The following is a 27832-nucleotide window of genomic DNA, read 5'->3' on the forward strand; positions in this document are numbered from 1 at the left end:
GACAAGAATGCTCAACTGCAGTAAGAAATGAAAATTCCCATTTTTTTTCCTGGTTCCATCCAATATTAATGTTTCAAGACAAAAAACATGGATAAGAGATAGAATAGGCTTTTTAATGAAACAAATCCATGACTTACATTGCCATGTTTCTCCTTTGCATTACTTTGGTTGTCCGCTTCCAAACTTGTTACCTTTTTACCACCACCTTTTTGTTCAACTTTAGTTTTACTTTCCGCGCCAACTGAGTTTTTTGCTGCACCATTTGCCGGTGGTTTGTACTCCCACCGTACAAACTCTCCTTCTTCTATGCCTTTCAGCTGGTGGTCATCTGGCCTCTTCGAATCAAAGCCTTCAATCTAAGAACAATTAAAGCAGCTCTGAAACAAGACTGAGTATCACACGTACAAACAAGTTTTCACCAAAGGTAACACTGACAATCGTGTTATTTATCCCTCTCCATAATAACTGGTATCAGAGAAGTAAATTCTGAGAACTAAAGAAGAAAATATTTACCTTTTCTCCAAAATACAGCATGACACAACTGCACAGGCTAGAGCAGCTGCCTTTTTTTAAAAGTCATGAGAATCACCAGGCATCAACTGTGTAAGGATTAACTACCAATGTGTTTTATTTATAGATTTCTTAAGTAAACAAATTTTGTACCTTTTACGACCTTGCAGAACGCAGCCATAACCTCAACAATTTAACAAGAAGGTTACTATATTACCAAAGCACTTACCCAATTGCCCAAATAGGATGGTAAAATACATGGTTTTCTTTGTTGAAGAAAAAATATCACCATTAAGGCAAAGGAATATGAGGGAATCCCACCTTCAGCCTGACAGTCAATGTGACAGAGCTGTAAGAGAATAAGTCATTACTTTTCTGATGTAACATCAGCATTTTAATTTAAAATCTACTATAAGAGGATAAATATTAAAGAAATGTGATATATAGTAGAGTGAAACACAAAATCCTTATCTCAGAAACTGCAGTTGTTATCTCATGCCATACACAGATAAAATGCAAATTATAGTAATTCATACAATGCCTTAAGTTACACTATTTTATTAAATGTTATTCTCTTCAGTTTCATCACATTTTGTGTTTGTGGGACATGTTTGGGCTCCTATCTAGAATTTCAGTTGACTATCGGGTAGTTGTTACTGCGCGATCTCTCATGTATGGAGATGGGGATTCTACGCACCTGGCTGTAAGCTCATCCTGATCTCTTCTATGGCAACTCAAGAGAGATGTAATAAACGTATTGGAACAGTCCTTTGTAGTTTCTACTGCTGCTAATTATATGTTGTAAACCAGGAATTTTTGTAAAAACACCTTGCTAAATCCTGCCACAATATCACGCAACTGACTTTTCAATAAAGCCAAGACACTTTAAGTCAAATACAGCCCAGCAGCAGTTTCAAGACAGTTTTACGCCGGTTGTGAACACTGTAACTTGGTTCCTGTGATCACTGCTGATGTCTGTAAGTACAGCAGGGTATGACAGACCCTTTTTTGAGCAGTTAACTTTTTTCAATGTGACCTCAATAGCAGAAAGTTTGCAAGACTTGATTGCTCTGTTGAGCTGGTTTTCAAGGATCAATTAACTAGTTTTAAGGAACTAGCACAATAGTTTGCTAATAGAATAGTGGAAGCTTCACATATATTCACAATTTCACACCAAAATCTTCAGTCTCATTCTGGCCTGTTAAGGTAGGAGGTGAACTAGTGGCATAAAATTCTTTTCTACCAACATATATAATATATTACATTGTATGCAGTACTTAAAAAAGAAGAAATAAACATATTTAATTATCCTCAATATTTACAAACTTACTCTAGCCCAGTAGCGGAAAGCCAAAACCAAGGGAATAAGGACGGGCTCCAGTTTACCAAGTGCAGCCAGCAGGTCAGTTGTAAGGCAAGCCACATCATTTCTAGCACTTACTTTACACGTCAAACCACTGTAATTACAAATATAAAAGAGCAAAAAAAAGAGTTATCGCCTTGTGTATACAGATGATGCTTGGGGCAGGGGGGAGGTGAAGCATCACATCCATCATAATAAAAACATGCATCAGTGTCTCCCTGGGTAAGAACGTGAACTTTTTAAACAAATGCTACAGAACATAATTACATTTTCTTTACTATTAATTCATCAGTTGGATCTAGAACTTATGGAAGTTCATTACAGCTAAAAATATAAAACAGCATTAAGAATTTGCTCTTAAGTTCTGCTGTTACTTAATTGCACAATCTCACACAACTCGAATTCCATGTATTATCTTCCACATACCAAATAAATAAACAAACAAATAAATAGAGCCCCCAGGCCTGCTGCATACTCAGAGTTGCTAAGCCCACAGAACAGCTGCTCTATAAACTTTTGGTTTGCTTTTCAGAATAATTTATATTCTCTTAGTACTTACAAGGCACTTGCATAATCTACAAACACAGGAAGAGATCTGTCCACCCTTGGTGCTTTTACTTCCCAAAAGTGTCTGTCACATACCCCTGACCAGGCAAAGCAACGTGGACATCCTACAGTAACCATGTTTCATTTTGGAAGTTGCTGCTTCTTAGGAATTTACTGCATCTGCCGGATGATGTGTCCTTACTGGTAATGTGTATCTTATGAAATGTTTTTAAAGCCTCGGATTAAACTGCTGGCAGGAATTTTACATATCAACTGAATAACATTCTACTTTTCCCCTTTTTAACTACACGTAGAACTGGTATTTCCAGACTCCTACAACTAATGAACAACATGAAGCACAAAAACAAATCTATCTTTCTATATTGTATTTTTGTGTATGAGCAATTCCCCTTTCACATGAATGTTAGCTAAATGTGACAGTAATACTTCTTGTCAGGAGTGCAAGCAAACAGCTGCTATGAACAAGCACAGTAAAAACTGGTATCTCATTAAAAATCCTTTTCAATGACATGTACCTTTTAACATCTTTGCAAAAGACAACAGGAACTTTGGCATGGAAATCTGACTCCACATCTGAGTAGACATCTAAGCAAGGAGAAAAGACAAGATGATGAATGAAAGTCTTTTGACAGTTTTCCCAATTGTGTCTTTAAAGCTATTACATGTATACCACACCTTTACAGAACAACTCAAATTAGATGCTGCATAGCTAACCAGTAAGCAATATTTTCTTGTTTCTTTTGATCCTCACCACCACTATCACACAGCCAGCAGGGAAAACCAAAAACCACACCACACCCTTGTCAGGAAACTGGGCTGGCATCTCTTCTAGAACCTTTTTGTCTGTACAACATTTGAAAGACACAAGGCTGAACCTCTGACAAACCACCAGGATAGTCTAAGAACCACTTATGGAGCTGACTTGTCAAAATTTCCTCAAGGATCAAAAGTGCAACGCTACTTCTGCCACTTGTTTCAAGATGTGCAATTACAGGGTTAAACAACTTCCTGGTAGAACAAGGAGGCTACAAGTTTCAGAAATCTTGTAATAATTTTAACTGATGTTCACATACAAGTGTAAAGTGACTTTTTAGTTTACTGCTTAGAATTTCTCCCACAAAGTTAAATACTTTTTGACCTGGCATCTAACACTATCACCATGAATTCTGGCAATCTGAACTGGACTATTTGAGCTGCCATTCTCCTGCTGCAGGTTCTCATCTCTCACACAATCACTGGTATTCACAAAAATCACATTCATAAAAACAGCTCAGATACTTCGGGTGAAAACTAATCCATTTTTGTAAGTTTACAGAAAAAATAAGCATAAAACCAACTGAACAGCAGCTGGAATGGTAATTAAATAGAAATGAGATGAAACTAAAACTCACCACTGTTTTTCAAGATTTCAAGCACCTGTATCAGAACATCTGGTTGACTCATCTAAAATAACAAAAGTAGAGGAGATTAGAATAGGGTAGTCTGAATAATGTATTTTACACTTAGTTTAAAACTACTTAGGCTGAACAACTAGTAACACTACGTTCTTTCACAAAAGTGAAATCCTGTGTCAGTATTAATGAAAAAGTTAACTGTATCTGTTCGCACCATAAGAACAGGTACTAGTAAACATATTAGCCAGCTTCCTTTTAGCCTACAGCTTTTTTAGTTAATACTTCTGTTCTAGTTCCGTATTAACCGACTCCATAAAGTTAAAACAAAATACTTGCCATATATTCAACAATTTCAATGTCGACACACACCACTAGAAACATACGACACTAAAGAATTTAATGTCAGTACTTTTCCAAGGGTTTTTAAAGGTTATAAATTTTAAATGTTTGCTTTTCTGTCCAGTAATCAACTGAAGTGGTGTTTCAAATATAAGCTGTAAATATTTCAAAGAAAAGCTAAAAATTAGCACCACCTTTGAGCCTTTGTGAAAAAGTGACATGGTACAATCCACAAGCAATCATGTGAAAAAGTGCTCAGTTTTGCTTCCTAACTGCAGGACCATTTCAAAATGCACATGTAAGTATGTACGCAAAACAGGTATTCTGAATTTCACTGTAACACAGTCAAAAGAAAGAGCAAGTTCAGCAGTTGTGACTCTAACAAGAACGTGCTTCTAATATCACATATTAAACATGAATCAACACCTTCAGTGTTTAAAGGCAAGTTATACTCTGCTCTGCAAGAATTTAGTACCACAGTAAACTGTAATCAGGGATGTGGCAGCTACTTGTGACCAGAACATAAAAGGAAAATCGTCACTTTTAGTCCCACCTTCAAAAGGCAGGGGGAGGGGAATGAAGACCTACAAGATTTTATTGTCTGAATCCTGAGTACATAAAAGCACACTCATCCAGGGCCAACTATTTTCATATTGCTTCAATGCTGACTCAGAAACTTTTTTTAAAAGGTTAGCATAAGATTGCCCAAAAAAATGAACTAAAGTTATCTAGTAAGCAATGAAAACTTTATCTGCTTGATTTATAGCACACCTGACACCAAATCGAAGGTTATCTGCTTTGTGCTATTCTAACACTGTATGCACCAGCAGAAGATGAAGGCAATGGAGTAATAATAAATGTTTTAAATGACAAGAGCTGAGCTTAATAATGATAATAAATCATTTAAAAAACAGTCTTAGTTAATACCAGATAATATCTACACACCTTAGGGGGGAATTTGATATCAATGTTAATATCACTGGTTTTAAAAGCAAATCTAGTTAAACAGGAGCCATACATCCTCAGTGAGCAGTCTGGAAGACAGAGAAACATAATTATTTAACAGCTAGTAAATAAATAATACTTTAATGGATGATGCATACCTTGCTTTAGATACCGTAGCTCCCAAGCAGTACTCCCAAATTAATGAATATTGAACCACTTTCTCACTCCTGTGAGGGCTTGTCATTTCCATAACACAGCATCACAGGCAAATGGATAATTCAAACAGTATAATTACCAAATGTCCAAGATTTTTCAAGCTGTTTTAAAGTATTTTTGCAATGCAGCTTTAGGGTTTTTTTTTCTTAATATAAAATAGTAACTGTCACGATCTTAGTGCAGGATTTTATTTCACAGCTTTTATTCACTACAGCTTCATTTTACTGCAGCAGTCCGCCGATTACAAAATTCTTTGTTACCTCATACCCTTTTGTCCAAATTTTTTTAATATGTGCTACAATCTGTTAATTCCATTACCAGGTTTCTATGCACAATTCATTACAAAACATGCATATAAAACATAACTTCAATATAATCCAAGACACAAAGTACAGTATCTGTTTAGTTTTTTGTAGTTAATACAGTTCCTTACCTGCAAAGATGTACAACAGATCTAGTAAGAAAGTAACTATTCAGTAATAATGAGAAATATCATTCCGCTCCATAAACAATAATTCATCCTACCTCATAATATAATTTTTGGAGATGAAAACTTTCCTGTAATATGTATTAGGGCTCTGACATACTTACGTCAGCTGAAAATTGAGACTATTCTCAATCCCTTCCAAACCCAACCCCCTGTTCAAGTGGGGCCACCTACAGCAGGACGCCCACAACTATGTCCACTTGGGTTTTGAAAAACTCCAAGGATGGAGAGTCCACAACCTCTCCAGGCAACCTGGGCCAGCATTCAACTCGCCTCACAGTCAACAGGGCGGTTTTGGCTATTTTTTCTTAGTACCTTTGTGTTGCGACCAAACTCTCTCGAACAGAACCACAACAAAATAATTCTTAAAAGATAAAATCTTACACATACAAAGCTTCAAACTTACTTTTCTCTGTTTTTCACTACCTAGAAACTAGCCCTCTCAAAATGAATGGTAAATAATAATAACAATAATAACAACAATAATAACGACGTAACTTTCATGACTATTTACGAAAAATAATAATCTCCTTTGCCTTCACAGAATCACAGAATCACAGAATGTTAGGGATTGGAAGGGACCTCGAAAGATCATCTAGTCCAATCCCCCTGCCAGAGCAGGAACACCCAGGTGAGGTTACACAGGAAGGCGTCCAGGCGGGTTTTGAATGTCTCCAGAGAAGGAGAATCCACAACCCCCCTGGGCAGCCTGTTCCAGTGTTCTGTCACCCCCACTGAGAAGAAGTTTCTTCTCACATTTAAGTGGAACCTCTTGTGTTCCAGCTTGAACCCATTACCCCTTGTCTTACTGTTGGTTGTCACCGAGAAGAGCCTGGCTCCATCCTCGTGACACCCACCCTTTATATATTTATAAACATTAATGAGGTCACCCCTCAGTCTCCTCTTCTCCAAGCTAAAGAGCCCCAACTCCCTCAGCCTTTCCTCATAAGGGGGATGCTCCACTCCCTTCATCATCTTTGTGGCCCTGCGCTGGACTCTCTCCAGCAGTTCCCTGTCCTTCTTGAACTGAGGGGCCCAGAACTGGACACAATATTCCAGATGAGGTCTCACCAGGGCGGAGTAGAGGGGAAGGAGAACCTCTCTGGACCTACTAACCACCCCCCTTCTAATACACCCCAGGATGCCATTGGCCTTCTTGGCCACAAGGGCACAGTGCTGGCCTTATGCTAACATACTATCAGTGGAAAACCCAACAGCATGTCAGAGCAGAAGTTTGCACTAGGAGCCACAAATGGCAACATTATAGAGCAGATTAGCACACCCCCACCCTACAAGCCCCTGTTCTATTCAGCACCTTATGTTTAAAAATATATTGAATATAGCTCCTGAAACTAAAGCAGATCATCCTGCAGCAAACGAACAAAATCTCTCTCTACTGTATTTTTACAGAGCAAAGGGAAAAAATTTCTAAAATCAAAGGACAGTATAGAATATCAACTCAGTTTCAATATAGATGAAATACTTTGAAAACTTATTTTTTGTCAATGAGATTAATACTTTCTTCTGTCCAGATTCACTCAAAAGCAAATAATTGTTAACATCACGTCACCATTACTGTAGCTCCAAAAATCAGCTCTCAAACTCCCAGTGTGCTAACTATAGGAGATGATGGGACATCAATGCAAAGAAACTAATGTCAAAGATTATCTTACTGTTGTACTATTTATTTTCCAACAGTAGTATAAACTGGATTTGAATGTCTAACACATCCTGTTGAAGTAACATACGGTATTTCTGAAGGGGGAGGGGGAAGATTACCATTCAATTTATCCAGACAATTTTTACAAACTTTATTAAAGCACTGAACTTCATTGACCCACTGATGAAAAAAAAAAAAAAAGTGGAACAAACATTTAACCTACTCAGACTTTTTTTTTAATTACTCTAATTTTTAATCAACATAAAGCACTCAATCAAGAAAAAGGCAGATGAGGTATGACGTTTATTTGTGGTTAACTAAATTTAGTATTTTTACCTATTTAAGACAATTCAAGAGACTTTAGGAAGCCATAGTTGATCTCAAAGAACACCTCTGCTCATTTTGGGACCCACAAACCATAAATATACAGGAGAAGAAATATCTGTTAAACAATAACTGTTGTTGGTTTTAATTATTTGTTTTAGCAGTTACTGCTTAATACCTGCAGATATTTCAGATCACAATGATGTTCCGCAAATGTCTCATATGCTTACCAAAATCACTCATAGGTGAGGTCTAGTTTTTTTCTTCCTAAAACTCCGCTTTTTAAAAAAATTGTCTCATGCAACATTTATCTGCACTGAAAGATGTTATAAACAACTGAAGGTCCAGTAGGAAAAAACGTATTTGAAAGTCATTCTCATTTTCCCCTCCTGCTACATTTATATTAGTTTAATTAAGTGCACTTGGAAAAAAAACCCACCACAATCTCCACCGTAACAGCAACAGATATTCAGTAATGCTGGGCAAGGTACAGGTGCGAAGGTTTGTAGGATTAGAGCCTGAGGGAGATCCTCAGTGGCTGAGGCTTTAAACATGGAAGGAAATATTTTGTGCCCTGGAAATTTCCACTTTTCATCAGAAATCATCACTTCAAAGAGGACCAACAGCTTCAATAAACACGTATGAGAAAGAAGCAAAAAAATAAGCACTACCATATTTTTCTATTTTTGTAGGTTTGTTAGCTCCTTTTAAATCAACTGCCAGTCTGTATTAAAATGCCTGTATATATTCGTATTGTATAATATAAAGATAATTTAACCCCAAATGCATTAATTCATCATTAATGAAGGTATCAAAATCTGTGTAAAAACAAATAAAAAGAAAAATTTTCACCTAAAGAAAATGGAGAATACTATGTATACCTGGTAACGGCTGTTGAATAACTTTCTCCATCTCGTTTACAATTTCTTGACGAATTCTGAAGTCATCATCTGATATGCCTTGTTCATTTGCTGCCTCAATGAGTGTAAAACTCAGAGCAGCCAATTGTGCAGAAGAGGGGGGTGGGAGGGCACGCAGCTCATTTTCTTCTTGTTTTTCCTGAATAATTGTTGGATGATAAAAGCAAAAACCAATATTTTAAGAGAAAAAGGTTCTCTCATACTACTGCGTGATATTAGAACATACTGTTTGCCATTTGTGCTCTGCTATTTCCATGGTGTCCTGACCAAACACTTTCAAAGGTAGGAATTAAGCCCGGCCTAACTGGCCAATGTGCTTGTGTGGCTCCCAGAAATGACAGTAGATGCCCAATATTTAAAAGAGAACATGTTGTTTCACAGCTGGCAACTAGGGAGAAAATCCGTTGTGTTACATTCCTGAACCACATTTGCTGACAGTTCTGAAACAGAACTCATCCAAGGAAATGAAAGCTGTAATTGTTCCTATATAATCAAAGGAACTGAGCTGAAAAAGTTTTTCTAGAGTCATACAGATTTTTTTCAGAGTGGATTGTACTTGAAGGAAAGAGATCAGAAGCAGAAAAGTATTCCTGGTTCCAAGAAATTTTGATAAGCTGAGCCCCACTGCTGCCTAAACAGCTGGTGCCAGAAAGTGCTATTTTTAGTGCACCGAATTACAATCAATTTAATGCAACAGCAAGAAATGTCAGATGCATCAAGTCATTTGGGAGTAAGTACAACAATCAGTAGTTTCGCAAATTCATCAACTAAATGAAATATGTGACTGACAACAGAAATAAATAATAACCAGAAAATAATTATGCACTAAGAAAACACAGTACAGTATGAAAATGTTTGGTTATTTCTAGGCTGCATCTCTCAACTCTTATGCTAAATTTGTTCAAATAAGAACAGAAGAAAGAATATGTGCATTTTTAAAGGACTGTGGGGGTTTTTTAATGTCACTGCTTTAGGGTTTTTCTTGAGTGGGGAAGCCACAGCTGCTGCTAAGCTTATTTGATAGTCATGTATCTCATAGTCAGAGCCGTAAACGGGAGTATTTTATGAAGTAACATTTAGACAGATACTTCTTATCACTGATGTGGCACACAATGTAAAGCTATTTGAAGACAAGTGTTAAAAGCTGAAACTGCTCCCTGTCCTCCAGCATTTCTATTCAGTGGTACAGAAACCTCATTCCTCAACTTCTCTCTCCCTGAGCACACAAAAAAAATATGGTATGAAATTTTTCCATATAAAACATGGGGCTGGTTTGTTGCCATTTTATTAATTTTTTTCGTTACGCAATTTAGCAGACAGCAAAAGAACCAAAATCCTTTACAAATACTAACTGAACGTAATAAAAATGTTACTTTCTGAGATGTAACGGATTTATGGCGTTCAGAGTTTTCCAGGTGACAGCTTGCATATATGATAGAATTAAGAGCAATGATTACAAAGCATTGTAAGAAATACATGGAAACAGGAGTAACTGAGTGACGGAGTTTGGGAGAATGGTTGTAGGAAGAGTAATTTTAACCACCTGAATCACAAAACCCTACATACTTGGGAATTTGTAGCCCTTCATCAGCATTTACAAAAAACAGGTTGGCAAGAAAATCTCTATGCCATTTACTGGATTTCCTGCATGTAACAGTTCTTTAAAGCAAAGCAAATGGTAACACCATAGTATCTGATAAAGAAACTCTTTTACTCTTTGAAAAGCTTAGAACTGTTTTTCATATTAAACATAAACCTAGGGAGATGATGAGTGACTCAGGAATTTAATCTCTCCCTACTTTAACTCTGTTTTTTCAGTCTAGACAGACTATCCCCTTTGCTTATCCATCAACAGAAAGGATGTTGATAAAAATCTTGCAAGTCAGACAAAACAGAAAAAAAAACAGACAAAAACTACATCCCCAACTCCACCTCCAGTCCCTGGAGGTCTTGCTACCAGCATTTTTTTTTTTTTAAGAAACAGAAAACCTAAATATGTTTTCAAGTAAGTTACCGTAAGTTATCCTGCTTTCTGTTGCTACAAGTATGACGAACTGCCCACTACTCAGAGACATTAATTCAGAAGCAATAATCAAAAACGTTCTTTCCTCTCTGCTTGGACAGATCATCAAGTCCTTACTCTTAAACAGAAAACAAGCAACAGAAATTTGTGGATCTCTGCTCAGCACACAAACTTTCAGCTGAATGAGGATGACCAAACAAAGAAAACATACCACATAAGAAAAAAAAATTGGTTTGGTTTACAAAAAAAAAAAGGGGGGGGGGAATATATATCAGTCAAAAATCATATTTGTTAACTTACCATTATATTTTTCTTATGCCGTTTTTCTTTAATATGCTTGTGAGCTCCCTGGATATTTTCAATGTGAACTAAGCAGAGCTTGCATAGATACTGACAGCTGGTGTATTCTGGGGAGCGCTGAGGAAAAATGGCCATAGATTAAAAGAAAATGTTGCTGCCAATAGTGTCTGAAAAAATTCTTTGAATAATAAATTGTATTTAACAATTATGCAACACTTGAAACGTTGAGGTGCCTTGCAAACACTGATCTCCAAAAAACACAGTGGAAATTAATTTTTACCCATATAACAAGTGGGGAAAGTGAGGAAAAGAAGTGAGGACTCGAATATGACACTTCTCAGTAACTTCTAGTGAAGCAAGATTAAGACTGAAGAGTTTATGCCTCTTAAGGCTGACCTAAAGGCCAGTAAGCCGCTCCCCTGACAGCTCAAGCTTTTAATAACTATGGATTTATGAAATCTCAGCATCTATCCTCTTTTCTCTGATGAGAAAATGTGGAGTGTTCATCATATCTACTATACATGTTACGACAGATGGTGGTGGTGTTTGGCTGGCGTATCTGCAGCGTACTCTGCAAGTACTGCAGTTTTTGTTCCATTAAAAAGGGTGCGGCTGGCCAGCAAGGAGGAAGATAGCCAGTTTCTGACTTACTAATGACTATACTCTGGATAAGGTGGGATCCTCTGAGAAGGGATAAGATTATGCCATTTTGATGAACAGTTTGCTATGCTTAAAATTGGAGAAATGTGAAGAACAAGCATCTTTTTGTAAAGACGGGCTAGGAGAGATGGAGCACACAGATGGAGAGCTCCGAGAGTATGCAAGAAGCTGTGAAGTCTCAGGAGATGATGGAGGGGGAGGAAATTAATTATTTTGCTAAGGTCCAAGCGGGGATACTGGGGAGTTTTTTCAACCAGGAAACCACTAAGAACTACTAGAATAAAAGGCAGAAAGGACCACCTCTGCAATGATGAGGGGTTGTTTGCAAATACTCCACTTTAATCTGTCTCGTCCTGCAGTTCTATTTTCCTGCTGTAACAAAACACAGCTATAGAGATTCGAAACTTGTTTATATGCTCTTTGGAAAGATAAAAAGGCTCCTCAAAAGCGCCTTCGTTTTCTTACAGACTTGTTAGCATTCTTCCAATAACTAATATCAGTTAAAACCGGAAGACAAAAAACCCTGCTTAACATTTTCATCCTAATTCTAATATATCTATATTTACCAAAACCGAGAAGTACACTGAAAACACCAGATGTTTAAACAGTGACATAACAGCACTAAGGTGGACTATAGATCAGTTAAACAAATTTGACTCACTACAAGGAAACCTAAACCACTGCTAAATTTGGGCAAGTTTTTCCACTTACAGTGTCTGACCTTTTGCTCTTGGGGGAAAAAAAAAAGTCTGATACCCTTCAACTACAGGGTAAATACCACTTTAAAATAACATGGTCATTATGCTTTTATTACTAATTCTCTTCATCCTCATTTCCTATGAGACGGACACCTTGGAAGATGAAACTAAACATCTATTTGGAAAACAACTTATAGGCAGTTACACTTGCCTAGCTCGGAAGATTCAAGTATCCAACACCTGATGACTGAAGGAGATAAAAATATTTTACCTCTCTTCTAAAACTGAATGAATACCGGCAATAATAATATTAAAAGAAATTGAGTATTTCTTTACAATACTGATCTGCAGTATTATATCAACAGATGTTGCCAGAAAGGTGGAATCATGTAATGCCTTTTATTTTGCCTTTATTGCAAAGCCTTTCTTAATCATCTAGTTATGCTTAAGACTAATGAAAGGGGCAAGAACTCAAAATAGCAAGATAGAAAAAGCTACATACTACTACTTGGGTAAGACAGATGCATCTAAACAAGACAGGCCTCATGACATTAGTGCCTGGATGCTAATCCATCTCAGAGGCAGTTGTATTTTAAAGAACTCGGAGAATGGAAAGGTTCCAGACCACTAGGAAAGAGAAACTTATTAAGAATATCTTTAAATGGCTAAAGAGGATGAGCCAAGGAATTAGAGACCAGTCAGAGCTGGCACCTAGAAAAATACTGTAATAAATTACGTTATTAATAAGCACACAAAATAGGTCATAGGTGGCAAACTGATCTGCCATAAACAAATTGCAATAAACCAATTTTAGGATTCTTTTTTTAAAAATAAAATCATAACGCTTGAAAAAACAGCAGCAGATGATGTATCTTGAATTTTTAAAATAAATAAAGAACAGTACGGCGGGAGCGAAACTGCTCAGAAAACTGTCCTCAGCCTACACATACACACACTGGTTCACCACCAATGCGGTGCCAAGTGCTTTTCAACAGGAGTCCTTCTGGGGTCAAAACATTCATATTTTTGTTGAAGACTTAGGAAATACAATGCAGGGTGCGCTGACTACAAACGTGAAAGATACCAAGTTGGGAGAGGTTACAGAAGACATATGATGACAAAAATTCAGTGATCACAACCAATTAGACAAATTGAATTAAAAAGCTGCAATTAAATGATATCAAAGCAAAGTATCATTCCTCCTTAGGTATTATCAACTACAAAAAGTAAAGGGCTGGGAACACCTGATTGGATATTTCTTAAAAAAAAAGATACAGGGATCACTGCTGGTCAAAGTACAAGCCAATGTCCTATTGTTGCTAAAAAAGCAGATAGCCTAAACACAAATGCTGTATTTTGGACAGATGAGGTCAGCTTTCCTCTTTCCATGTAAGACTGAAATTGCATGTCCAATTTTGGATACCAGTCACACGCTAGATGCCTACAGAAACGCAACAAGAATGAACCAGTAACTAAAAAACCCCAGGACTGAAGAACAAAGAGCGAGTCTAAAGAAGACAAGACGGTAGGAATGGTAATGATCTTCAACGTGTAGAAAGTTGCTGAAAAAAGTAATAAACGTATGTTTATTTTGCTAGGACAACATACAAGGGACTAAAATGCTATAAGAGACACTCAGACATTAAGAAAAACTTCTGGGTTACCTATACTGCCTTTGAAATTTGATTCACTGGGCATAATATTAAGAACAGTTTAGACGAACATTTTTAAGGAGTCATCTTCAGTGTAGGTGAAGGTGCTAATATACTGAAGATGGCGCAAGGTGCCTCTCCGTCCTGTATTCTGAGTTTCCAGGTAACTAGACCTTCTAGAAAACCTTAGGTAAGTAATGGAACTGTAAACCTTTAGGTCTGTAAAATTAAAAAATACAGGCCACATGTGCCACAGAAGGAAGGGTAAGTTTTCGGTCCGCATCATCTGCCACGATGAATGACGAGTCAACTACTAGGGATAATATCTTAGACTGCTAAAGTAATTCATTATAAAGAAGAAAGAAACAGAGGCAATAGGCTCTAGTTGAAATGCCATCCAACCAGAAATATAGTGATTATAATGAAAGAAGACACCTATTTTCTTTTTCATCTGATAAATAACCTACTTTTTCAAGTCGGGAGATATAATCTCTTTCCAGACGTTCTTCAGCTTGTTTCAATCCCAGTTGCTGTTCAACTGTCAGATTAGATTCGTCAATAACAGTGGTGTTTTCTAAATAATCAGCTTCTAAAGTATTTTCTTTAGTTGATTCAGAATTCTTTATTTTACCTAGAGAAAGAAATAGTTATTTTCTTCAGAGTAACTCAAGGAGAGGAAAAGTGCAAGTACAGAGCAGTTCAGAGCCAAACACAAATTAGAGCTACATTCCAGTTTTTTGTCCAAAGGCTGGCCAACATCCCCTTAGATGTTAGAATCTTTTCAGTATGTTAACCAGTATTTTGAAGACACTTCAGAGACCAGTGTGCTACTAAGAGTGCTTATCAAAAAGAGAAAAAGAAAAGGTAGATTCATTTTGTGTTTCGGTCATAACTTCACAGTCTCTAAAGTTCTTCAAGGCAAGAAAGGGGGTTTTTTGTTATGCAGAACAAAGTACACAAGATCCTCATGCTCTACTGTAACAGAAATAAGAAATATTAGGCTTAAAATTTTGTACACAATACATTTTGTTAAGGAAACAATCACAGAACTACCTTAAAGGCGTTCACTCAAATGATCTTACAGAGCCAGTCATCAGGCGTTCCAAGCCCTGGATTTAGAAGGCTGCTGGAGTTGCACCTGAACCCTCGGCGACACCGTGACACCCGCGGCTGGCAACCACAGAACTGCGGAACGCTGCTACTCACAAACACGCACAGCAACTCTGAAAGGCCAGTTCCTCCAGATGCCTACGAATTGTTCATAGTCCAGTCATCTGGACAAACATCTGCATCTTAAATTATCCCGGTAGTTTTTAAATCAGCAAAACTGAGGGTTATTTGTGGTTTGGATTTTTTTTTCTTTTTTCTTTTCTTTCAAACGAGATCTGTGCCCCCAGACTAGCTAGGAATCAAAATTGAGCAAGTTTTCAAGTCCTGATTTCTCAGTGACAGATGGTCCCTACAGTACATGATGGTGGTCTACAAAGAGCCGACTGCTCACAGAATGCTGCCATTTCGACGTATTTTTCCTGTTAATTTTTTTTAAGATAGCTAAAAAAAAATGTACTTTAATATTTTCCTAGTATTCCCATGCAAGCAACTGCTGTAGCTGTTGCAATAGTGGGAAATACTTCAAACAGAAGGCCTGCACTAGCACGTCATCCTGAAACAGCGTTTTCATTAGAAAGAACTACATTCTGAAAAAGGGTAAAAAATCCTGAACTAAGGAGTTAGCCTGAAGTGAGACAAAGCCTGATCCATATATTTAATTGTGAAAGTGAAAAATATGTATAAGAATTTAACACTCATAAGGGTAACCACTGATGGATGGTATGTGTTCCAGAGCTCCCTAAACTGAAAGCCATCTGCCAAAACATATCCTAAATGCTTTTAGTAACAGAAAGAGCAAAACGATCCCAGAACTTAAGGTAAATATTTTCTCCTGCCTATAAAAAAAAAAAATTTCTTGCCGATTTTTCCTCTGATGTTTCTGAAAAGCAGAAATAACTGGCATTTCCATAAGTGGCAATGACATTATGAAGGGTTCTCCCCTCTCAAGACTATATTCACAAAATTGCCTGAAACCCACACACACCAGGTATCTTGCAAAGATGTTTATGTCTTAAGCATGAGATAAAAGGACAGCTATCATCATAATCTCTTATTCTCTAAGAAATATGCTTCAATGAAGAGGATGCTCTCTCTAAATGCAATCAGCAACTTACTATATGCGAAAAAAAAACCAAAACCAAAACCACGCAAATAGAAACATTTCAAAGCCCGTTTCAGATTGTTAACAATTTTACAACGAGAAAATTGAATAGAGCAGTGGTGAATAATACTCACTGAAGTCATCAGGCTTATGTTCCATTTTTCTTTGATCTGAAGCAGTCCTACCAGGCTCACCAGTCTGATCAACACCAGTCTTCAACAGCTGAACTCCCAGTGGATTTTCCAACACCAGTTTCCCTTTCTGTGCAGCTGTTAAGCTTTCCGTACCGAGCCCATTCCCTGAAACATGGGAGCCTGGAAAGTTTTCTCCCACTGCTTGAGCTTTTGTCTGTTTCAGGTTTTCCACTGCTGCTGATAAATTAGAAAATTTTTTTGCTTTTCCATGACTTCGATCCTGAATGTTTGACCCTGTATCTTTAGTTCCAGGAACACAACTATTTACTCTGCATGATTTATTTTCTCCCTGTTTTTCAGAACAAACATCATTTTGTTTACTTTTTTTGCTGCTATTCCCACTTGGAGAACTTCTCCCAACATCCTTCACAGATTTGTCATTTCTATTATGTTTATAATTTTGATTATTTGTAACTTTGACTGCTTTGCCTTCCTCACAGACAAGACGGACAGACTTCCTCGGGTCATGATTTCCATTCTTTGAGCTCTTGGCCTCTTCCATTATAGTGAAGACCGACTCCTCCTGTCTCTTGGGACCACTTGAAGTGCAATTCTTCAGCAATTTGCAGTTGATTTTAAATCCACTGTGCAGGCAAGGATCGTAGCTGATTGTCTACTGAAGAAATAATGATAGACATTTTTTAACTGGAGGAAAAATATCTAAGCTCTATGTAGACAATATATTGTAGATAATATATCAAAATAAATCTCTCTAAAGAAAAACATAACTACAAATCATTATAGGAAGAATATTCACCCAACAGGCATAAGTGAATTTTCGTAATACACTCCATATTTAAGTAAAACTCATGAAACTTTCGATCGTCTTGACTTCTATTTAGGAGAGAAGGGGATACGAAGAGACAAAAAAAATGGCAGAACATGGTAAAAACCACTCAGTGATAAACCTGTCAACAGCTTGCTTTCTTCTTTCCTTCCTATTTTTGGCCTTCTGAAAAAAAACAAGAACCGAGATGTCTGCAACTACACCGGGAAAACAAACAAAAACAAACAACACATCTAAAAAATACCACTCAATAAGCATACCACTCAAATTAGCAACTAGAGGAATCTAACTCAGTTTCCAGCAAGCAAGCTCCACTTTATTATTAACTGGTTTTTTTTAAAGTATTTAGAGATATAGCTCAAAGTATTAATAACAAACCTGACCTATCGCCTGTATCCACACATACTTCAGCATATTTCTGACACACATAATTCTCATAGAAGTTAGCAGCCATCAATTAAATAAGATTTTGCTTAGCCAAAAAAAAAGCACGACTAGTAAATATTTTGTTTAGCTGCAGATTAACTTTACTTATCTAAACCTCTGTCCCTTAGGTGGTATATCGTCTGAGCTTCATGTTGGAGACAACTCAAAGATTGTTTTTCCAATGGGAAGCTGAGCATGAATCAGTGGATCTGTTTGTAAGGAATTACTCTTACAAATATAGAAAATGAAAGGGGTATCTGTAACAAGAACTTGGATTTACTTCTTTTTTAAATAACCTTGAGATAGCAATAAAAAATTACGAGCATGAAATATTAGACATAGAAGAAAATAAATTTTATAAAACTATAGCAAGATATGGAGTTTGGGAATACAGTTTCTCTCCTGTCCACCTACATATTAGGTAGGTAAAAGCACGATCCATGGAAATTTCTGGGTTTTAGAGAACCCATCAAAATAAGCAGCTCATCACTTAGTGAAGAAAAGGAATAAAAATCCATTAATTACAACTAATAAAAGTATCGCTATGTACTTTTGTACTTAAGAATCTGCAGGAAGGATCAGATTAAAATGTCTGGTTAAAAAAACCAACTGAAACAACTTTCTGAATATTGTCACTATAAAGGACAATAATTTTTTTTCAGGCTATATATTGTAGTTACTATCTCTCTCACTTTAAAGGGACATGAATTAGAAAATACTCTAGAACACAAAGCACATGCTAAAAATTGTTATCTTAATCCTCTGTTGACATAACTGAAAATATATATTACCTTTCAAAAATGAAAAAAAATCCAAACAAACAACAACAACAAAAAACCCACACAAGAATTTTCTTAAAGTTAATGTCAACATCACAGTCTTCAGTAAAACAGAAAAGGAAAAAAAAAAAATCTGTATTACTAAATTCATTACAACAGCTAAGTATTTCATCTCACAAATACATTTAGTTAATATTACAACTATTGTCTACTAAACACTGATTACAGCTGGCTTTTACTTCTAGACCAAAAGTCAAAGACCAAAAATCAAAAAGATTAAACAGCATTTGCCTTTGGCTTGCAGTCAGAATTGCCCACCGCAGTTCTTCCAAGGTCGGCAGCAGGAACCACTGCCCACCTGTACCCGCTGCTCCAGCCGCAGGGTGGTAACAACAGCACACGGGCCCCCAGGTTGGCTAAATTCTTCTTGTCTCTGGCCACCAGTATAGAGCACTGGGGAGGTGTTACAGCTACGGACAGGATGTCGCTATCTTTAAACTGTACTCTACTGTGAAGTTTTTTTATGTTACTAAAAGGAGAGTGGGATTTTTTAAAATTCTAAACCATTCCTTATGTTTCAGTTGCTCAACCTGAAGAGGGGAAAAAACCAACCAACGAACAGACCAACAACCCCCCACACACACACATCAGTTCCACTTTCATTTCTAGCTCATGTCTGACATTCACATCACCCTTCAGCTCCAGACAGGAACACACCAAGGCTGCGCTGCGACCTTCCTATAGGTTGGAATCAACTCCAAGAGGAGCAGCAACACCCTCTCTCCAACCCCGAGTACTTACTCACACTCCTCGGGCTGCTCCCTCCCTTGTGCAGTTCTGCAGTGAACAAACCCAGAAACCCAATCAGCTGAACATAAAACTGGCACAAGGGAGGAGAAGGAGGAGGAGGAGCAGGAGCTGGTAATTGCAAACAACTAGTAGGGTGGGGACAACTTCTCTTGGCACCACTTCCAGCTTAAAGCTACTGTGAAACTCTGGCATTGGAGGAAAAGCAGGGCTTCATTTTGCTCTGCTTTTTGTAGGTGTCAAATTGTTAGATTCATATTTTGCAAGTCTTAAAAAAAAATCCACAAAATTCTATTGTAGGCTCAAATTCCTTGATCTCATCTATTCAATAAAATACAGTTATATATTCAAAGAGAATACATAAGCTTTAATCAAATGTACAAATGTGACGGGAAAAAAAACCCTGCTAGTAAAAACTATAACCCAGCTAATAAATTGAGTATTGTGATCATGTTACATAGTAAGAGAGTGAGTATAACCACATGTGAGTAGTTAAAGTTAAAAAGCCCAGATATATTCTTTATTCCTGAGAAACATGAATAAAGATAGGTCACGAAATTTCATAAGACTAGAATATTGTGTAAAAAAAAAAAAAAACCCCACAATGAAATTCAGAATCTGAAATGCAAGTGCAACAATAATATTGTTGTATTTGGGGAATTTTTCCTTTTCCTTTTGCTCTTTAATACCAAAATGATTTAGGAAACACAATATAATCTAAACTGCTGTAAGATACTCAACAGTAAACATGTTACCATCTCACAAAGAACTGAAAAGTAAACCAACTAATGAAAAACAAAAAAAGAGACCACTACTAAACCCAAGACAGTCTCAGAAAGATCCTTCCCCCTCTGTCAGATATTGGCCATTTATATACGAGGGAGGAGAGAGAGGGGAATGGGAGGAGGGAAAGGAGTGCCTCCAAAAAGAATAACGTGGGTGAAAACAAAACACCAGAGCGGAGTGAATCAGTGCTGAGGTGGCACCTTGTTACAGACCTGGATGGCACAGCTTATTCACAAGCTCAGGCTCATACCAAATTGCCAGACCCAGAATCAAAGAAGAATTTTCTCCCAGGCAGGCTGGCAACAAAACCAGAGTTTTTTCACCTGCGTCTGCAAAGTAGGGTGTGATTGATTAACCTGTCAAAATATTTCGTTTATTCAATATCCTGGTGTTACAAGGGACTTGGTTTCCCCTGCTTTCTGAATGTAAAGTGCCAGTCACTCCTCTGAAATCTAGCTCAACTCTTGGCTCTTTGTAGAAAAATAATCTGGCTGAAATACAACAGCATGAGGTCAGACAAGGCACCATCTGACCTCAAACTCTAGAAAATCATTAAGCTTATACATACCTACAACAATCAAATTAAAAATGTTTAAAATCAGCTTTGATTTCACTACTATAGAATTCATTTTAGGCTCACGAGATGAAGGAATGAGATTGTTTCACTTTCATTTCTGCCAGTTTCTTTTGTTTCCTTCTTCTCTCAGACTAGCATTAGAAAATCCTGCATTTGAATTGCAAAAACCCAGAGTAATGCTTACCTCCAAACAGGAATTAAAATAACCCCAACACTTTCAAGAAGACATTTCTACCCATTTGCCCTTCCACTCATTCTTCTCAAATTGTTCAGTTGTATCCGAGTCCTTCAAACACATACATTTTGAGTCGCACTTTGCCATAACAGGGCCTTGGCAAAGATGAAGGTCAAGTTAAACTGTGAGCATTCTGAGCTGCTCTTTTGCAAAGTATTTCTTTTGTAATCATATAATTAGCAGCAGAACTGACTATACCTGGTTTCCTATACATTCATTTTGTGCTCCTCTGTCACACCATCGATCACAGCCCATGGGGCAAGCACAGGAGATGTGCTGGAGCTGGAGGAACATATACAACATTCTCAGCTACTCCCTAAGAGAAAACATAACTTCCTCCTGCATCCCCTCAGCAGAGAGCTCTCCTCTACCGAGGCATGATTTTTCCAGAAAACATAAAGAAACTCAACCATCTTCTGACATTATTGCAAATATGTTCCAAAATTTGGTCCCAACTAGCTGAAATGTCCAAAAGTAACAAGTGCGCAGTATAGCAACCAAAGGCAAAGACAGTCTCATGATCTTCATTTCCCCAGGGAGTACTAGATTAAATATAAACAGCGAAAGTACTACAAACATAATTGTTATCGTCTTCTTTGTATAAAGCACTCCCTCCTTTGAGATAGAGAGACCTGTATTTTATCTGCTCTTATCTGTCCCATTATGATTGTCCCGTAAGCTCCAATCTCCCCAGCCAGCCTTCCAGCAGTACGTGGCATGACTGACCTCAGTCTCCTCCGGCCTGATTACCAATATAGCCCAGCTGAACTTCCTCAACAAAAATGAAAGGAAATTCAGCAAACAAAGGTTACAGACAGAGATAGGAACAGGAGGAAAGGTTGTCCGCTGTGCTCTGCTCAGACTGCAGCACAGGTAATGTCTCCAGCCAGCCCCAGTGTGCTGGAGGGGCGGCTCTTTCCTGGACCGTTTACAGCCTTAGGCCCATTTTTTTGTCCGAGAACTTCTACAAACCATTCAAGCTTCTCCCATGTTCTATGCCAATAGTTTAAAAAAAGTTATCACACATTTATGTTTGTTTTATGATGAACTAGATATAGCTTAGTACAAACTATTATCAATCCTTCATGTTTTCCCAAACTACCTAAAACTAAAACTATCAGAGATTACTGGCCACTAAAGCGCCTCAGGCTCCTCCAGCAATAAACCCTTTGGTATTCTTAGTAACAGACATATAAGTCCTATACAGCATTTCAGATCTTCCTGTTTCTCCAGGCTATAGAATTTAGGCTAGTAAATGTAATACTACTGAACTCTATCTAGAAGGAAGCCAGTGCAGTACACACAAAATTTAACACACAAACCGGGGATGCAAATGAAACTAGCACTCTGGGCTTACGGAAGACTTGTAACTCAGTAGGAAGCTCTGATGTTGTATTTACAATGTAGAAGACTGAAAACTTCTAAGGGTTGATCATTAGATAAACAAGTATATAACTGTAACAAGATTATATCTGAATTGCAAAAGTACTGCCAAATGACTGAAGTAACAGGAAAGGCTTTGCTTGATGCAAAACATAGTAACATAAATAGGTGTAATTATCTTACAATTAAATTAAGAAACGAGCAGAAGACACCAGATAGGAGATCCATACAAGATGTGCTTGTTATAGACTGTTCTCTCTTCACACTGACACCCACTGTCTCTCCTACAACACGGTATGACTCACTGGGAAGGTAAGAGAGAGGCACGTCACCAAACACCAAGAACTACCGCTTTCTGAACCTACCGTTGCCAAAGAGCCCCGTGCCAAACTCAGGAAACCCATCCCCTCTCAGTCACACCAGCTGTGTAAAGAAGTTACAACGCCTTCCCTTACCTCTGTATTTCACCTAAAGATTCCTAATGCTTTAGTACATTTTGGTTCTGACCCTAGGTTTTACTGTAATAGTCTTTTAAACATTTCACAATCAACTGAAGTGAGCACTGAAGCCAGAAGAGGGGAACCACCTGCCTGGAGTGTCGCTGTATGCTGCAAGATACATGCTGTAACCAGATCAGGGAACTGATCCAAGGTAGCTCTAACTTTAAAAACAAACAAATACAATATTTGTACCAATACAGGACAGGAGGCTGGAAAAAAACAGTACAGCACTGCATAGGTTTAAGGCCTTTCAGAGGCTAAACCAGCTTCCAGAGGCCTGAACTGATCACGAAATTGGCTTAAACGGCAGCTACACATTTAAACTCAATTTATCCATCTTATTCTTAAACCTCCATTTACACTTGGTGTTTGCACTAAATAAAAATACAGCGGTATGTACCTGTGGCGTAGAAGTTTATCTGGATCTTGCATTTAAGCAACAGTGATCCCTTCACCCAAACTGTAAACCTTGAGGAAGGGACAGACTTTAACTACTTCATACTAGTCACAAACTAGTTCACAAACTACAGCTAAAGAAAATGGATCTTCTACCAGCATCCTTACGTCTGCTCTACCAGGATCCAGCACTTTCACTACCGAAAGAAATATGCTGAAAACCACTACTTTAGAAAAGTTGTCAAAAATATATCCATACAGTTGGTATACAGACTGAGTCACAACAGTTTGTGACACAAAACTGATTCTGGACTCCCAAGTCACGCTTTGCTGACACCAAAACCTAAAATTTGAAAGTTACTTCTTGCTAGAAATACTATTTCATACATCAACAGGAAAAAAAATAATCTAAGAACACAGGATAAATTGCCTTTACCCAAAGATTTGCTAAAACATTAGAACCAAAAAAACCATTACGAACCAAGGATACAGTATGAGTACATAAACGTGTGCATCCACCTCTGGTTAGAAAAAAAAGAAAAAAGTAAAAATGAGACTCATATCCTTGTTACTAAATTTAGGTAACAAGTTTTTAGTACTTCCAAGTTAAAAGATTTACTATCATTTATGTGCAATTAAATAATTCATCAAACAATATACAATATAGTCTTAATGAGCCAAAAGCACCAGAAACGTTGACTTCCCTTGGATTGCTTCCATTCTGCAAATGAATTCACCAAGCAAAACTGAATTCTTCTTTCTATGAGTTCTCAGTACAAGTCAGTATCGGTGTTACATTGTTTCATTGAGACAGTAACAAAAATGAAGTTAATTTAGTAGAAACACTTTGTAAAATTTCAAAAGCAAGCATTGTGACTTGAAAACAGGCTTGGCAAAATTTTGAACTGCTTTATGGCATCAACACGAACGCAGAATCCAAAACCATTACTCTGACAAGCAAATGCACGAGACATTTAAGAGGAGCTCGCCAGGGATATCTGGCTTTCAAGCAGGACACAGGGAAACTCTGCTCCCCTCTCTCTCCTTCAGAGGAAGAACAGGGTAAATTCCCACACCGGGCAGGTGTCCCACAGCATCTGGCAGTTTCCTTCCCTCTGCCAGACGAGGTACAAGAGAAAAGGCCCGGCTGTCTTCTGTGCAAGAACAGAACACAGAAGGTATTTTCTGATCCCTCTGTATGTATCTTCTGGGAACATATCCTAATACATATGTTCTAATTTCACCCCAAAATTAATTTTTTGAAGGCATTTTCACTAAAGTTAGGAAGAAAAATTATTTTAAAAGCTCACTGCAAAACTCATGTTTGTAAAGGAGACCTGTCACTCCTAATATAGCATCTTCTGCCATATAGTGTAATTAAGTCATACTTCCATGGATGGTTTACTTGTCATGGAAATAATTATGTCATAACTATCTGGGGTCAGACTATCCAAAAAGTACCTACTGAAACCAGGAGCACGAGTCAAACAAAATCAGAAATAACATGTATCACCTATTTTCAAGCAAATGCAATGAGTCTCAAATCCAGGACAAGAAGCCAAGTGATGTGGAAGTGGCATGAATATAAAAAAATTGCTAGATCCATACTTCGATACAACCATCTTTTTAATGTACTAATCCCTACCTTAACCTAAACCTGATTACATTGTTCCTCTCCATGTTACAAGCTCATCCTCCTTTATTATACCCCGCAACAACCTTAAAAGCCAGAAGGCCTCAGGTAATATGACACATTCAGCCAACTGGCAAATTGCAACATATTGCAAAAGCAGAAAAGTCGTTCAGCTGTATTTGTATACAAGACAAACCAACAAAAGAGCGCAAGCACATAGACGAAGGGATGCCTGTGTGGCATTTCAGGCACGTTGTAACCCACAGAAAGCAGAACCTCTTTGGCAAGAAACAGCGGAGGGGGGCACAGCTCCTGGGGCCGGCCCGGGACAGGGGGGCATTTCCCCGGGGGAGCTCACCACCTGCAATGGGGTTTCCCTCCCGTTATTTAATTCTGCCGGGCGGGAGAACCGGCCCCGCAGAGCCCTCGGGCGCTGCGCTCGGGACGGGCCGCCCGCCGGGATGCGGCCGTAGGGCCGCTCCGCTTCCCTGCTGACCTTGGGGGTGTCCCCCTGCCGCCCCCACCCCGGGGCGATGACCGGAGCCCCCGGCCGGGAGCGCGGGGCAGCCCCGGCGCCGACACCCTGCCCGGGCGCGGGAGGCCGCGATGGGCCGCCGAGGCGGGGCAGGGCAGGAGGGCCGGGGCAGGGCGGAGCTGGGGCGCCGCGGACTGAGGCGGGGGGCGCCGGCGCGGACACAGCGCCCCCCCCCCCAGCCCGCCTTCCCCCGCCCCGCTCGGGGGGAGACAGCAGAGCGCGCCCAGCCACCCCCTCCCCTCGGGGGAGGCCCACCGAGCTGGGCGGGGCTCCCCCGGCCCCTGGAGCCCGGTACCTGGCTGCGGCGCTAGGGGTGCCGGGGCTGTGCCCCCGCCATGCCCGGCTCCAGCTGCTGGAGGCCCCGACGCCAGCGGCTCAGTCCGGCCCGGCCGCCATGTCAGCCGCGCCGCGCGATGCATTGTGGGGCGAGGGCGGGCGGGAGAGCTGCGAGGGCGGGCGGCGCTGCCGGGAGCGCGGACGCGGCCAGGGCCGGCCCGGCCTTGCCCGTATCGGCCTGGCCAGCGCGGGAGCCTCAGAGCTCCCCTCCGCCTCACAGCCCCCTCCGCTTCAGAGCTCGCTCTGCCGGGGGGCGCCCCACCCCGGGCAGAGCAGGGCTTCCCCCCCCGTGCCACAGCAGGAAGCGGGGATGTGCGAATAAGCACCTCCGTTTTTTCCTTAATGCCCTCCATACCCACTCTAATATTTTCCGTTTTTTCCCCGTTTTTCGCCCCAGGCCTCTCCTCACGCATGCTAGGCCCCAGAGTTCGGACCAGCCGGGTGGGTCTGCCCCATGCCGGGCCTTGTGTGCCCCTTCCTCGGGGCTTCCCCCCCTTGCTGTGCTCCCGTTGTGCTCTGCACAAAGCGGCCTGTGGCAAACGGGGTTGTGGGGGGAATGGCTCCTGGCTCCCTGACCTTGGCTCCGAAGCCGGCAGGGCCAGCATCTTGGCCAGCGCGTCTGCTGGCAGCCGGGCAGGTCTCGGGGAGCAGGGCCCGGCTCTTGGCAGGGCTTCGGGGTGACCTAAAGAAACTGGCGAGTGCTTGTGCGAGGCAAATCTCGCAGTGATCCGGGACAGAACTGCCCCTTCTTGGCAGCAAAATGTGCTGTTGGCACTGCCTAGCCCAGGCTAAGGAGGCCTTTCAGGAAAACAAGGAGCATAATGATTAACGTTGAACTGCTACAGGTGTTGAAAGGAAAGTATTAAAAATAATGTGAATAGTAGTGCTGGAAACACCACCTCAGAGAGTCCATGTAGGTAAACAAAAGTTGCGAAATCTATAATGCTGGATTCCATAAATGTCGACAAAACATACTCCTGAATGTATTGCAAAGTCAGCCCGATCCTTAGCGCTGATTGCCTTTTTGTGGTTCACCTGAACTTAACATTGTACGAAACGAGGACTGGGTGGCTCAGGGTGCTGCTCAAGGGATGTAGGGCAGAGCTTCCACCTTTAGGAACATGGGCCAGCCCAGCCCAGGGCAGCAGTGACAGAAATGGCAGTGCTGCAATGCCACTGGGCACAGCCAAGGTTAGCTGGGTGGGAGTTTGTCCAGCCCTATTTGAGAAAGATTTTTATTAGGTCTAGTAGGCCAAAGAGTAAATTGCAAAAGTAACTAAATTATATTTGCTACTGGCTCTAGTCCTCCTAGATCAACATTTAAACATGCTAGTGAGCAAACACACACCAGTTTGCAAACCTGACTGGTGTTTCTCCTGCAAGCTGAAATTTATTGGAATATATCAGATTTAGTTCAAATAGCTGGACAGACTTTCATACAAAATGTTTCTGCAGTTTGGCTCTAAAAACTCGAATCATTATAAAGCCAACACCTTTGACATAGTGTCTCTGTGTGTGTGTGTTCAGGAACAATTCTTCCTGCTTTGCTGATGTTAAAAAATGGTTTATTGCAGGGAGCAGTGTAGAAACATGGCAGTAAAAGAGGATGCCGAATGATACTGCCAGCTGGCCATTATTTAAAGAACTCCCAGCTCGTACCAGTGATCAAAATCTTTCAGATTCTGGGCTCAGTTTGTAGGAGAAAATACAATTCTGAAAGCCACTAAATTTTATCTAGGAATCAGAGACAATAATTATAAAGCTGCAGGAAGCAGATTTTGTGAAGTCCTTCTCCAGAGCAAAACCTTGCTTGTCTCATGTTGCAGTATGATGCCACATTTTTAGTCCCATATCCAGACTGCTATACCATCATGCCTCAAAAAATGTAAAAGTGTTTTGTAAATTTCTTCTAAACTTTCTGGCCAAAAATGCTTAGTTGAATTGTTTTCATTGTTGGAATGAATTTTTTTTAAGTATTTTTAGGATTTACTAGGTTTTAAAAATTTATTTAAATGTATTCTCCGTCTCCAGCTGTGTCTGAAGAAACTCTAAAGCTTTTTAGATAATTTATTTATAAAATGAGGAAACCATACTTGACTGTCGTCTAAAGGAAAGGTTCTTGGCCAACATTGCAGCCAGGAAAGTAAACAGAAAGACAGCACTTACCTGAGAAGATGAGAACTTCAGA

General features: G+C 39.4%; 1 protein-coding gene across 4 annotated transcripts in view; it reads right to left on the reverse strand.

The window, feature by feature from the left end:
* The window catches only part of TUT4 (terminal uridylyl transferase 4), a 51158-nt gene extending 25445 nt beyond the window's left edge, over positions 1-25713 (reverse strand). For 3 of the 4 annotated variants that reach the window (XM_065655641.1, XM_065655638.1, XM_065655640.1), the window contains exons 1-11: positions 25604-25713; positions 16405-17080; positions 14526-14689; positions 11049-11165; positions 8687-8864; positions 5119-5207; positions 3832-3883; positions 2956-3025; positions 1841-1967; positions 740-859; positions 138-356 (exon numbers count right to left, since the gene is read on the reverse strand). In XM_065655641.1, the coding sequence (XP_065511713.1) occupies positions 138-356; positions 740-859; positions 1841-1967; positions 2956-3025; positions 3832-3883; positions 5119-5207; positions 8687-8864; positions 11049-11165; positions 14526-14689; positions 16405-16966 (1698 nt within the window). In that variant the 5' untranslated portion in view covers positions 16967-17080; positions 25604-25713. The remainder of the gene's footprint in view (positions 1-137; positions 357-739; positions 860-1840; positions 1968-2955; positions 3026-3831; positions 3884-5118; positions 5208-8686; positions 8865-11048; positions 11166-14525; positions 14690-16404; positions 17081-25603) is intronic. The other variant, XM_065655639.1, reaches the window with a different exon arrangement.
* Between the last annotated feature and the right edge of the window lie 2119 nt (positions 25714-27832).

The sequence above is a fragment of the Caloenas nicobarica genome, chromosome Z (assembly GCF_036013445.1).
Source record: "Caloenas nicobarica isolate bCalNic1 chromosome Z, bCalNic1.hap1, whole genome shotgun sequence".
Taxonomy (NCBI): domain Eukaryota; kingdom Metazoa; phylum Chordata; class Aves; order Columbiformes; family Columbidae; genus Caloenas; species Caloenas nicobarica.